At 43.8% G+C, this 12,377-nt stretch overlaps 1 protein-coding gene across 8 annotated transcripts in view; it reads right to left on the reverse strand.

Moving 5' to 3' along the window:
- Positions 1–278: 278 nt before the first annotated feature.
- Positions 279–12,377, reverse strand: part of NEDD4L (neural precursor cell expressed, developmentally down-regulated 4-like, E3 ubiquitin protein ligase) — a 385,794-nt gene continuing 373,695 nt past the window's right edge. For all 8 annotated transcript variants that reach the window (XM_011971708.1, XM_011971705.1, XM_011971704.1 and 5 more), the window contains 3 exons: positions 11,420–11,516; positions 10,606–10,678; positions 279–5,660 (listed from right to left, as the gene is read on the reverse strand). In XM_011971708.1, the coding sequence (XP_011827098.1) occupies positions 5,558–5,660; positions 10,606–10,678; positions 11,420–11,516 (273 nt within the window). In that variant the 3' untranslated portion in view covers positions 279–5,557. The remainder of the gene's footprint in view (positions 5,661–10,605; positions 10,679–11,419; positions 11,517–12,377) is intronic.

The following is a 12,377-nucleotide window of genomic DNA, read 5'->3' on the forward strand; positions in this document are numbered from 1 at the left end:
TGTATTTTTCGTAGAGATGGGGTTTCACCATGTTGGTCAGGCTGGTCTCGAATGCCTGACCTCAGTGATCCGCCCACCTCAGCTTCCCAAAGTGCTGGGATTACAGGCGTGAGCCACCATGCCCTGCCAGACTTTAATGTTTTTAAAAGGGTGGAGATTTTAGGGAGATGAAGGAAATGAACGCACTATAAATCTGCAGGCATTTAAACTCCTCTGAAACAATTAAGTTGGTGCATTCACAAAGAAGTTTTAAATCAAACAACCCATAATACTTGATGTAGAAAATGTTCCAGCTTCCATAATTCTTTATTAAATATTTGACAAGTTGCATCGCTTCTTTACAATGACTTCATTTTGTCACATTAGTCTTTTGCTGTCAGGAAAACAATCTACAGTGTCTCTTTAGATCTCAAGAAAAAAGAAAAGCAAAAAGGATTTGTTCTTCAAGAAAACTTTTCCTGTGTGTATCAAATTCAACCATAGTTTAAAGCTGTTCTGATTGTGAAAATGAGCATTATTCATAAGTTGTCTTAAAAAAAAATTCAAGGTAGTTTGGTTTTTACCACTGTATCAAATAGTACTTGGTTTCCTATTAGGTGGTGGGTTTATAATAAAAAGTTATGAAACATTGAGAATTTATTTGGAATGCTTGAAACATTTCACCTTAAAAGTCACTGCTTTTTTCATGTTTCATTTGATGATAGATCCTGAATGAAGAAATAACAGCAAATTCACATCATCTTCCTACGGTTTTCTCAGGCTCCAAGGGTCGAAATTCGGAGGACACAGCTTGGAGAAAACTGTAGAAGGGACTAAGCTCTCACCCCCTTTCGAAACCAGATTACTCAATAAAGGTGTAAAAATGCTATACAAATATATACAAATATATTTGGACAGCATATGTACGTATATATGTATATATTTTACATACATAGTAGTAAAGGAAGAACAAAGTCACGCAAAGTTAACATGAAGGAAACCGTGACAATCTAGGTGAAATTAGTCTGAGTGAAAGGGAAAAATTGGCTTACATAGGAACACAGATATCTGCAGACACGGAGTTATACAGAGGTACGGTCACGAGGAAGGCTTCTGATGCACTGGTACGGGGTTGAGAATGCAGTGCACGCAAGGTTAGGTGCCAACAGCAATGCTACTCCTTACACACAGAAAGCCAACGAACAGAAAGACATGCCTTTGAAACATGTGTTGCTTTGAGTGGAACATCTTTAACGAACGACGGATGTTTAATGAGAGGTTTGCTTGGAAAATTTCATGCCAACAGGAAGCTACCCCTTTTCTAGAAAACATTCTCCAAGCGCCTGTCTGAATGCTACAGCATTTTCTCTGACATACTGAGAACACTCTGGGGTGGGGGTGTGCGTATGCAAATGTATAGACACTGTTCATTAAGGCTTATATAAATTAAAAAAGTGGTCCAAAGAATATCACATTTTTCCCCCCAGTTTTAAAATCTAAAGTACAAAGTGGAGTTTATAAGGATTTGTTTTGTAAAAACACATCCGAGTCCTGAAATTGGCAGTTCTGACATGACTTATCAGGATGTACCCCAATGCCTGGATGACAGAGGTAGCGCGTGATCTTCGGGCTCGGGGAAGGTCAGGAAGGGAGCAGGCCAGGCAGTTACCCTGCACAGCGGCACCCCCTACTGGCAAGGCAGAAAATGATACCAGACAGCACCTCCCACCTCTCCCTGTAAGTACAGGGGTACAGGGGCAGGGTAAGGAGGAGAGAGAAGAGGAGAATTAGCACAGTGGGTAGGGGCTGCAGAACTGATTAACCCAGGCTCTCTTTATACGTTTTTAAATTTCAGAGTACAAGAGTGAGTACAAGACTCTTAGAAATACAGGAGTCGACTGTTAATGGGTAACTGTTAGAACAATTAAAAAGTTGCTATGTATGAACCTGGCTTTCAAGAGGGCCACTGTGGATCTGGCAAGTTAGCAGTGGTGCACATTGTCTATGCAACAATGGGAGGTGTAGAAAATGGTTCAAATGTTTTGCACGCTGTTTCTCAGAATCTGTCACTGTGAGGCCGGGTGCGGTGGCTCATGCCTGTAATCCCAGCACTTTGGAAGGCTGAGGTAGGAGGATCACCTGAGGTCAGGAGTTCAAGACCAGCCTGGCCAGCATGGTGAAACCATCTCTACTAAAAATACAAAAATTAGCCAGGCCTGGTGACGGGTGCCTGTAATCCCAGCTATTCGGCGAGGCTGAGGCATAAGAACCGCTTGAAGCTGGGAGGCAGAAGTTATAGTGAGCTGAGATTGAGCCACTGAACTCCAGCCTGAGCTCCAGAGCGAGACTCTGTCTCAAAAATATTAATAAGAATCTGTCCCTTTGTCCTTACATGGGAGAAATAATACACGCCAAGTCGCTCTGTATCCCTCATTGTCTGAATTTAGGGAATAGCTGATGTCACCTGCTGAAGGGTCCTGGAAACAAAAGTCAAGTGTCTTACCTTTGTTCTTGTGATTTGTTAGAGGACTGGCTACAGAGAAGCATAAACATTTCAGGCAAAAAGGAAAAGAGCACTGAAGCTGGGAGTACACTGTAACACAGCAAATGAAGGCCTCATTGCTGCCGGCTCCGGGACCAGCGGCAGAGAGGCACAGGCTGTTGGACCTTCATCCCACCAGGCGCTCTTTCCACGTCCTTCCTCGGGCCAACAAGGGGCAGGAATGGAAATAGTCGGGACACACAGGCAGCCGTGATACTGATGTTAAGAAACCTGCAACAGGCAGTGCGTGAACTCTGGCACGTACTTCTCGGCCTCATGTAAGTGGCCCATAATTATTACAGCTTCAGCAGACAACTCAAGAAACTGCATTAAGGTGATTTCTCTGGCTCTAAAGAGAGTCTGGCCTGCAGAGCAGTGTGGCTGCTGCGACCTCTGGGATAGGCAACACTGCCTTCTCTGCCCCAGGGCTACTCACAGGGCAGGTGGGAGCCCAAGGAATGGCCCAGCAACTGCTCCTCACCCAGCACAGAGCACACTGTCTTTCCTGCCACCTGCAATTATGCTGTGAAGATGACGGGGTGTGGTCATCATGATTCAGAAGAATCAAGATCTATGACCATTTTAGGCAAAGAGAGAAACTTCGAGAATTGCTGAGGACTAGTGAACCTTGTTTTGCTTTTTTTAAAAAAATACTAAACCCCCACCTCAGCAATATTTAGTTGTCATTTAAATCAAGCTGGTATTATTAAGGGGTTGATGAACTGAGGTGTCACTCACAATTACTGCCTTCCAAGAATTCATGGGGTGGATTTCAGTAATTCTTGTTTGCTTCTGGCTTAGAAATTGTCAGAATGATTTTTCTTTTATACTTTCCAATACTTGACTTAATATGCATTTAGTGACTATTCTGTTTTTTTTTCAATACACAGTTTACAAGATGACAGAAGTATCCCAGTTCTTAGGCTAGAACTGGATTTCTCCCTCTACAATTACACGATTACTCTCAAAAACCAAGAAAGCGTACTGCTCAACTCAGGCTCTGGCATGATTCTTAAAAAGAAAACTGACTCTAGACTACAGGGGCTTACAAAAAGGGGATTTTTTTTACCACTGAGACATTTGTTATGTTAACTGTAGGGGAAACGTCTCACCAACAGTCAAAACCAATGAGCAGGATTTTTTTTTTTTAAAGTTACATAGCATCTAAGTTTTCTGATCACTACCAGGTACTTTTCAACCAATAAGAAAAAGGAACCAACACTCAGCTCTGTAGAAATCTACCTTCTTTTAGAAACCTCAGGCCTCTGCACCTTTAGACAACTCATTTACGACGACAACCTTCCATGGCTTCTCACATGCCACCCAGGGCACAGTAAAAATGGCAATTTCTTACACCGAAAGGTCCTTTTTATGTAACAAACAGACATCCCCAAACCACAACTCTTTTGTCCTATTGATGACTGGCATGAGATCAAATCTCTAGCGTCCCCTAACTGCCCCGACAGCGTCTAGGACAACACAGGTTAAAAAGGACAGTCGGGTCGTTCAACTCCCACACTGCCTCAGGTGTTTTCTCAAAGCACGACAATTCTGCAATGGAGACTTACACGTGGAAAAGAATCAAACTATGCAGGCACCCTCAGTCCTCTGCCACTACCAGCTCAACAGCTTGAGCTCAGAGGATCAAGTCAGGTCTCTGTCTCACTTTTAATCTAGCGCACAACAGACACAACTCAGGCAGTACACGGTATCGAAGCATGCAACAGGTCATTGGTAACAAAACTCAGTTAGATTAAGTGTACATTAAATAAATCTTTGTAGTTGAGTAGAAATCACAAAACAGTTGGTGAGGACAGGTCTGTAGGCTCAGCTTTACATCCAGGTTTTTATACACCAGCAGCCAGATTCACAATGGATAGATATTGCACCGGAAAGATGTGTGCGGGGAAAAGAAATCATCATCACATTTAATGTTCATGATAAAAAAATAAAAACAAAACCAGACATGACCTCCATGTAGTACATAAAGTGCCTTCAGAATTGGTGCATTTACAACAAAAACTGGTTATTTAGCTACCATTAGCAAACGCATACAAACAGGAGACTAAACAGATCTGGTTTCCACAGTTTTGAATCAAGCAGTGCCAAGTTTCATTCAAAATGTCTCTACTACAAATAGCAAAGAGGAAATAGAATAAAAGATGACTGTACAGCGCCAGGAAGGGCTAAGTAATTTCTCTGATGAGAAATGGGAGTCCAACCCTGTCTCAAATGTGTTATAGCACATGTAATTACTTCTAAGGAATAATGGTGTGATTCCTTTCAAGTCAACACAAAATTTGTCATGCTATGTTACAATTCTCTCAGCCTGTAGCTATTAGCTAAATTTGTACAAAAAACCCCAAAACAAAAACGTAATATCCAGTTTTTCATTCTGAGTATGGAAAAAATTATGATGTCTAATATTATATTGGAAATTCTCTCAACGTACTTGTCTGTAGAAGGTTTTTGGACAAAAACTTGCCTTCCAATTCTAATAAAGTAGAGGGTGGAGGTGTCAAGAGACTTAAAAAATAAAAATGTCATTGACATTAAGCCTGGTATGAAAGTGAAATACAAAAAAAAAAAAAAATGCTCACTTTTCCAAGTACATGAGACATCTTTAATCATAACGAAATAAAATCTGAAAATCGGTCTAAATCATTTTAAAAAGTAAACATGAGTTGTAATACTATACCTGTAGAGTGATTAATTCCATTCATTGTCATTAGAAAGGATGTAAAATATTTATTAAGGGCTTTGCCTGCAGAGGCACAACATAAATAGCGTAAGTCCTCCTGAAATGTAATTAGTGTACACATCAACCAGTTGGTAATTTGTGGTGGGAAATGCAGAAACTCAAGCTGGGACCAGGTTCCCACATCCGAACTTGGACGAGTGCATGGCGAAGGCTCGGCTCCAGGGACCATGCCTGCAGCTGCTCTCTGCCATCGCCTCTGCAAAAGTCTGTTAGGCAAATGCAAAAGTGCAAGCAGAACTTGCTTGAAGAACAACCACTCCCGAGGCAGAGGGTGCTTAATCCACCCCTTCAAATCCTTGAGCATTTTCCACGGCCATGAGAAGCTTCTCTCGTAAATCTTCAAAGGTTTCATATGGAGGTAAGTCAAGGCGATTAAAGCTGCAAAAGGAACAAAAAGTATAGGTGAAAAGCCACAACAGCACTTCCTAGATCTGGTTAGTAGGGCATGGTGTTTGAGTAACAGAATAAAAAAGCCTTAACCAACAATTTTGATTACCTGGAAAAAAAAAAACAAAACCCAAAAACCTCTAGCTATGAAACATCTACACTAAGTAAGCTCTTGTAATTTACAGAGAAAGAACATTTTGAATGGTCCGTGAAACCTTTGCTATAGTCAGATGCAGATCTTGGAACAATCCTGGTGGGAAGGGAAACATGAAAAGCAAAGTAACTGGCAACACTTCCAAACTCTTGGACCACAGAGTTGATGCTTTTGGAGTTACCCACGAATTAGGACTGTGTCTGTCTCTAACACTATTACTTATTCCACACTAGGCCTCAAGCCAAGTGCTTTTCTATTAACTCACTTCATTTTCATCACAACCCTATGAAGCAGGTCATGTTATCTCCACTCTGCACAGGAGCTCCTGGAACAGAGACAAGGTTCCTGAGGTCACAGTCGTTGTCATACGGCAGACCCACAAATAGAACCCAGGCTGTCTGGGGCTCTGAAACACCAGTGCTAAGCTACCTCCTCTGATCAAAGTCAGGCAAAATTGACATTTGCTATGCAAAGTTGCATTTAGAAAAAGTCCCTGCATATCTGGAGGCTTCAGATGGGGGTGGCGACTGCAAATCGCCCTGGCAACAGTGAGGGTTTTCAGACAAAAGGATGGCCTCTGTGCTTCTGTGACATGGGGAAACTGCATACAGGGGTGCCAAGTGGATCGGATCAGTGGGCCTGGCATACAGCAAATGCTCAATTACTCAAGAGATGGTATCAGTGTGAACACCTTTCAACATTTACTGAATGTCTACATGGGGCTCAAGACCAGAGCCTCTAGCCACAGAACCTGCACCTCTGTGTGTGTGTGTGTGTGTGTGTGTGTATGTGTTGGGGTGTGGTTGCTGATGTGTATCTGTCATGAAAATGGCATGCACACTGGCCACAGCTCATTATGACATAAGAGCTCAAGTTCACGGAGTGCTCACCATGCCCCACCAGCCTTGTCTCAATATTATGAACCCTGGCAATCACCTTGTAAGGCAGCTACTGCTTCATCCCTATTTCACAGAGAGGGGGAGCTTGAGACACAGCGAGGTTAGGTAATTTGCCCAAGGTCACACGGGGCCAGGTACAGCCCCGGGGTGCTCCGAAGCCCAGCTCTTGAAGTGCACTTGTGCTGTCTCTGCTGTGAGTGCTCACACTGTCTGTGTTTAAAACCGCCCCCTCAGGGTATTGATGTGTGATTCCAAGAATGAGCAAAGTAACCTCCTAGGTTTTAAAAGCTAACCATTCACGCGCTCGCTTCAGCAGCATTTGCACATACACTAAAAGCTAACCATTGTCACAGCCACAGAAAAGAAACAAATACTGTAGAGGGCCCTTTAACAACCCCTAAATGTTGAGTAAGTCCCACTGAGTTCCACTTGGATTCTCCAACAGCCCCTAAACACTAAAAGACAAGAGAATAACACTGTGCTTCTCAAACTGGGGTTCTCAGAAACCCAGGAATCCTAGAAGAGTAAGTACTAATAGAGGCTTTTCACTTTCTGTTATCATATTGATAAAGACAGGACTTCACGTCTACAGATGGCATTTAAAAGAGGCTTTCACGGAAAGTGGCTTCAGGCTTTTCAGCTGGGGTTCCACAGTCCCGGGCCTGCAATCCCTATCGGGGTCTCAGGCCCATTCTTGAGACCTGTGACCATTTTTTCCCTTTAAAAAAGGTCCATAGATTATTCAGGTTTGAGAAACACTGGAATGATGGAGAGAGAGGCAAAGACGGGAGGTCAAGATCTGAGGTTCTGAATCATGCTGCTTAATGCTTCATCACTTTGCATCTCCATGTTATCTGTAAAAAAGTGGGTCATAACATCACACACCTCTTAGGACCACTGTGATGATGGTATGAGTCAATCACATCAAGTGCTTAGCACCATCCCCAGAATGAACTGAGTGCTTGGTGAGTGTGAGTTCCTATCATTTCAGAGGTCAGGACACACGAACCTGGCTTTGGTCTGCACTAATGAGCTGGGTGACCTTAAGGAGCTCATTGTCCTCAGAGGGCTTCAGCGTCCTTATGTGGAAGATGCACGGGCTGAACGAGATGATTTTTGTTTGGAGTCTTCCTAAAAGGGCAGGTGAGCCTGTGATTCTTAATGAAGAGTAATTTTAAATGTCTGAGTAGTGACCTTTTACAGAACAATGAAATGACGTCCTTTGAATGTCAGACACTCAATGGTCACCATTGGAAAGCTTAATGAAAGGCACCCTCATCACAGAGAACCAGATCCTTCAGCTTCTGCTCTTCTAGGAAATCAGATTTTTATTTTGAACTTTAATTGTGTATCATAAAAATCAAACCTATGTATGGCGAAATTTTAGGGCGGAACTGTTGCCACGAAACAGCCAGTGAAGTTCCTGTTTCCTATGTCAAAATACAGGCAGGGTCAGGTAGGAAGGAAAGCCATTTCAAAGAAACAGCAGAACAGTGCCACTCATGCTAGCCAGTGTTGCTTGCAACTGCCAGTCCCCACCAGCCAGGTCAACTTAGTCTGGAGAGAACATCATTGGGAAAACTACATAGTTGCTTTATTTCCATGACACATAGGAAGATAAGTTCTGGTAAGAGCCAGCTGGGCTGTTCCCCTCCTGTAGGTAGACCTTTGCCCTTCCTAGGGAGGAGCTGTGAATTTTCAACCCTGCCAGCCTATAAGAATCATTTGGGGAGCTTTGAAAATCCCACTGCCCGGGTCACACACCAGACCAGTGAAGTCCAAATCCTAGGCATGAGTGATTTCTTTAAAGTTCTCTAGATGGTTCCAACATGCAGCTGCGGTTGAGAACCATTGAGTTCAGAGGTCTTATCTGGGAAGTTCTACTTGTGGCAGAATCATGTGGGCTCCGAAATAAAAAAAAAACAGCTCAACAGTAAGACATGTGTCCCTGAAGTCATGGAGAAACATGGGTTGAATGAACACGAAATTGGCTCACTAATTTGGTTTCCTTGGAAAAGTCTAAAAAGAAAGTGGCTATATCAACAGAGACAGTGTATCTGGTGTAGTGGTTAAGGGTGCGGGCTCTAATTCTGGTAGACCTGAGTTCAAATCCTGTGATCTGGGAATCTGTGACTCAGGTAAGCCCTGAGCCAGCCTTCTGACAGCCCAAGGGAATAACATATCTCATAAGGCTGCCATAAAGATTAAGCAGTGCCTGACCACAGATGATGACTGTGCCCAATAATTTCGCTTTTCCTAGTCTTCATCCTGGTTAGTGCTATAAGCCTGAGTTCCGCATCACCACCCATAGGCCTGCGGCTTGGCTCAACGCCAGTGCCTTTCATATGGAGGCCAGTAGAACCCAGAAAACCACATATGACTCAGACACTGTTTGGATAAAAGCTCTGAACTACTCGAGCATTCTTCCCTTAGAATAAAGCCAGAGAACCATGGACAATGACTGCTCTGGATATTCATCAATTTTAGGCTGGAGTCAGCTTGCTTTCAAGGCTCTGACAGGCAATGATCACATTCCTTCCATTTGGAGACTCACGTGAATGGTATGAATGGAAAAAAAACCCCACTTTTCTGGAGAGGCAAGGGTATCCGACAGAGGTAAAAAACCTTTCGCAGTCGAAAATGTGTTTTCGCAAACACATCTGCATGAGAATTCTCTCCTGGCCAGCACTGCTAGTTTAAGGGAGGGCGTTTCCTGCAGGGAGTGTGCAGTTGCTTGTGTTAGCTCGGTAAGGCCAGAGCAGGCTTTGCAGACCCGGTTGCATGAGAAACACAGGGCTACGCTGCTCACCGTTTTCCAGAAGGCCCACTTCCGCTGCTTCCCCAGGAGCAAGAAATGAAGGCTTTCTTATGCAGAAAAACCAACATGAGGGACATGGGAGTTTGAGTTAGCAAGAGCTCCCTGAACCTGGCTTCAAGAAATCGATCCTGTCCAGTCTGCATTTGTGCTGGGTTTCACGCAACTCTTCAGAAAACCACCGGACCCTTCTGCCTCACTGTGTCTCCTGAGAGGGCCTTCTGAGGGCAGCCACGCTCCACGCCTGGGCATCCCCGGCCACGTGTCAGCCCTCTTACTCTCCTCCAACCACAGTCACATTACTGCTCAATTCCAGGGAATTACGGGTTATTCATGGGCATAGAAGGCCTTTGAAAAAGGATGTTTCCACAGGGTATTTTGTCCTAATTTCTCAACCAATTTAAGATTGGAGTAAAAACCTAATGTGTTTATAGAGGCTGAGAGCTGCCTTATACATGTATGGTGAACAGCGAAAGCTGCATTACCTAAAATAATGAGGGAAAGACTGGGCTCAGGGGAGAAATTCCCCATGGCAGGGATGCCTGAGCCCTTTATGTGCCAAACATACTGAGTGCATTACGTCTTTTTTTTTTTTTTTTTTTGAGACAGAGTCTTGCTCTGTCACCCAGGCTGGAGTGCAGTGAGTGGCACAATCTTGGCTCACTGCAAGCTCCGTCTCCCGGGTTCACACCATTCTCCTGCCTCAGCCTCCCAAGTAGCTGGGACTACAGGCACCTGCCACCACGCCTGGCTAATTTTTTTTGTATTTTTAGTAGAGATGGGGTTTCACTGTGTTAGCCAGGATGCTCTCGATCTCCTGACTTCGTGATCCGCTCGCCTCAGCCTCCTAAAGTGCTGGGATTATAGACGTGAGCCACCGTGCCTGGTCCGCATTATGTCTTATTAGCACTACTGTACAATTCCTATTTTCATCCACATCACTGTCCTTTAATTCTCTAAGCTACCTACAAACAGGAAACAGAGCAATCTATAGCCTCGAGCCCAGCACCACACCCAGCTAAGTAGTTCAAATACTGCTGTTGACGTGCGTGTGTTTTTGCCACTCACCATGTGTGAGCTCTGGGCAGTTTCTCAGGACTGCCCCATTGCTCTATTGTAAACAGCTGAGGACCATTGGAACCTAGACAAGAAAAGAAAAAGAAATGTTAAGAGTACTTGGGGTAGAAGAATGAAGCTATGGTGTGGTCTGCAGTCCAGCTACTGTCAGGGCAGGGTTTGCCCCCAAGGGTGAGGTCCAGGACACTCTCTTCTGCTGCAACATTGATATTTAACGTTGAGGGAAGCCAGAGGTCTGCACAGCCTCACAGAAAGATCGCATTGTCTCCAGAATGGAATTGCACTAAGTTTAACAACCACAACAGTTATGTGGAAAGGCAGGCAGCTACAGCCTCTCAGCTGGACCCTGGAAATTTAAACTTCAAACTAGTTTTGGAGGTGGGAGGGCGAATGAAATGTGACCTTCAGTATGCAAAGTAGAGAGTGATTTTTTTAAATCTATAGTAAACATGGACAAATTCTGCCTACTGGAGGTGACTTCATAGATCAGTTTACACCATATAAATGACCCTGCAAACCCTAGTGTCTAATGATTTTCTAAAAAACTAAACCAGGAAAAAAAAAGAGCAGCCTTATGGATCTCTTCACAAACTGTCCCCCAATCCCTCGAGGTAGAAGCACCATGTTGTCTATATAAAGTACAGATAACAGCACTTTAACTGAACTTTCATGCAACCTATGCATGGCACACTGTCCTGAAACTTAGCTTTCTGCAGAGGCCTGGGCAGCAGGGTTCTTGGGCCAGAGTTCATGCCTGGCTGCAAATTCCCAGGAGGACAACTGAACCTAATGGTATTCTGCTCACCATAAAGTTCGGCAAATCCATTCATAGGTACTCGCGATGTCCCTGTGACAAACTGCAGTAACCGGATACGCTTTTCGGCGTCCATGAGTAGCACAGCCTATGAACAGAGGCAGAAGCTCGTTATATTCCCCCACGTGACCCATGGCACATGCTGCTGTCATGCAGGCAGGCAGAACTTAATCTTATTTATATTGTAATGTAAGACCTAGACAGTTGACACTGAAAACTGAGTAGTTTTTTTATGGCCACAATACGAGCTGGCCTCTCTAATCTAAGAGACTGAGTGATCACAACGTCCATCTCTTTCTTCTTCTGCCAATAGGCCAAAATAAACGATATAAAAAGCAAACTCTCTGATGGCAGCGAGCTCATGTTTCTGTGTTCGAGGCTTACCAGTTCCCCCTAAGCCAATGATAAATATACAGTATTTAAGATTTGTCATCACAAGGGGAAGCCAGGTTATGAGATGGGATTTCAGACTGTAGACATGTTCCCTAGAAGACATCATTTTATCAAATGGAAAAAAAAAAAAAAGCCAAACAAAACAAAACAAAAAAACAAAGGCAAAGATGGGGTTCTAAAACAATCTATGTATCTTACATAACTGCATTATTACAGGAATCCAGGTGGCTTTACTGGTAATGTCACTGGGACTATTTAAAACAAGCCAAGTGAGACCTGGACTAGGATTTGAAGACTCTGCATTTTTTTTTTTTTTTTTTTTTGACATGAGTCTCGCTTTGTCGCCCAGGCTGGAATGCAGTGGTGCGATCTCGGCTCACTGCCAGCTCTGCCTCCTGGGTTCACGCCATTCTCCTGCCTCAGCCTCCTGAGTAGCTGGAACTACAGGTGCCTGCCACCATGCCCGGCTAATTTTTTGTATTTTTTAGTAGAGACAGGGTTTCACAGTATTAGCCAGGATGGTCTCGATCTCCTGACCTTGTCATCCACCTGCCTC

This window comes from Mandrillus leucophaeus, unplaced genomic scaffold (genome assembly GCF_000951045.1).
Source record: "Mandrillus leucophaeus isolate KB7577 unplaced genomic scaffold, Mleu.le_1.0 Scaffold124, whole genome shotgun sequence".
Classification (NCBI taxonomy): domain Eukaryota; kingdom Metazoa; phylum Chordata; class Mammalia; order Primates; family Cercopithecidae; genus Mandrillus; species Mandrillus leucophaeus.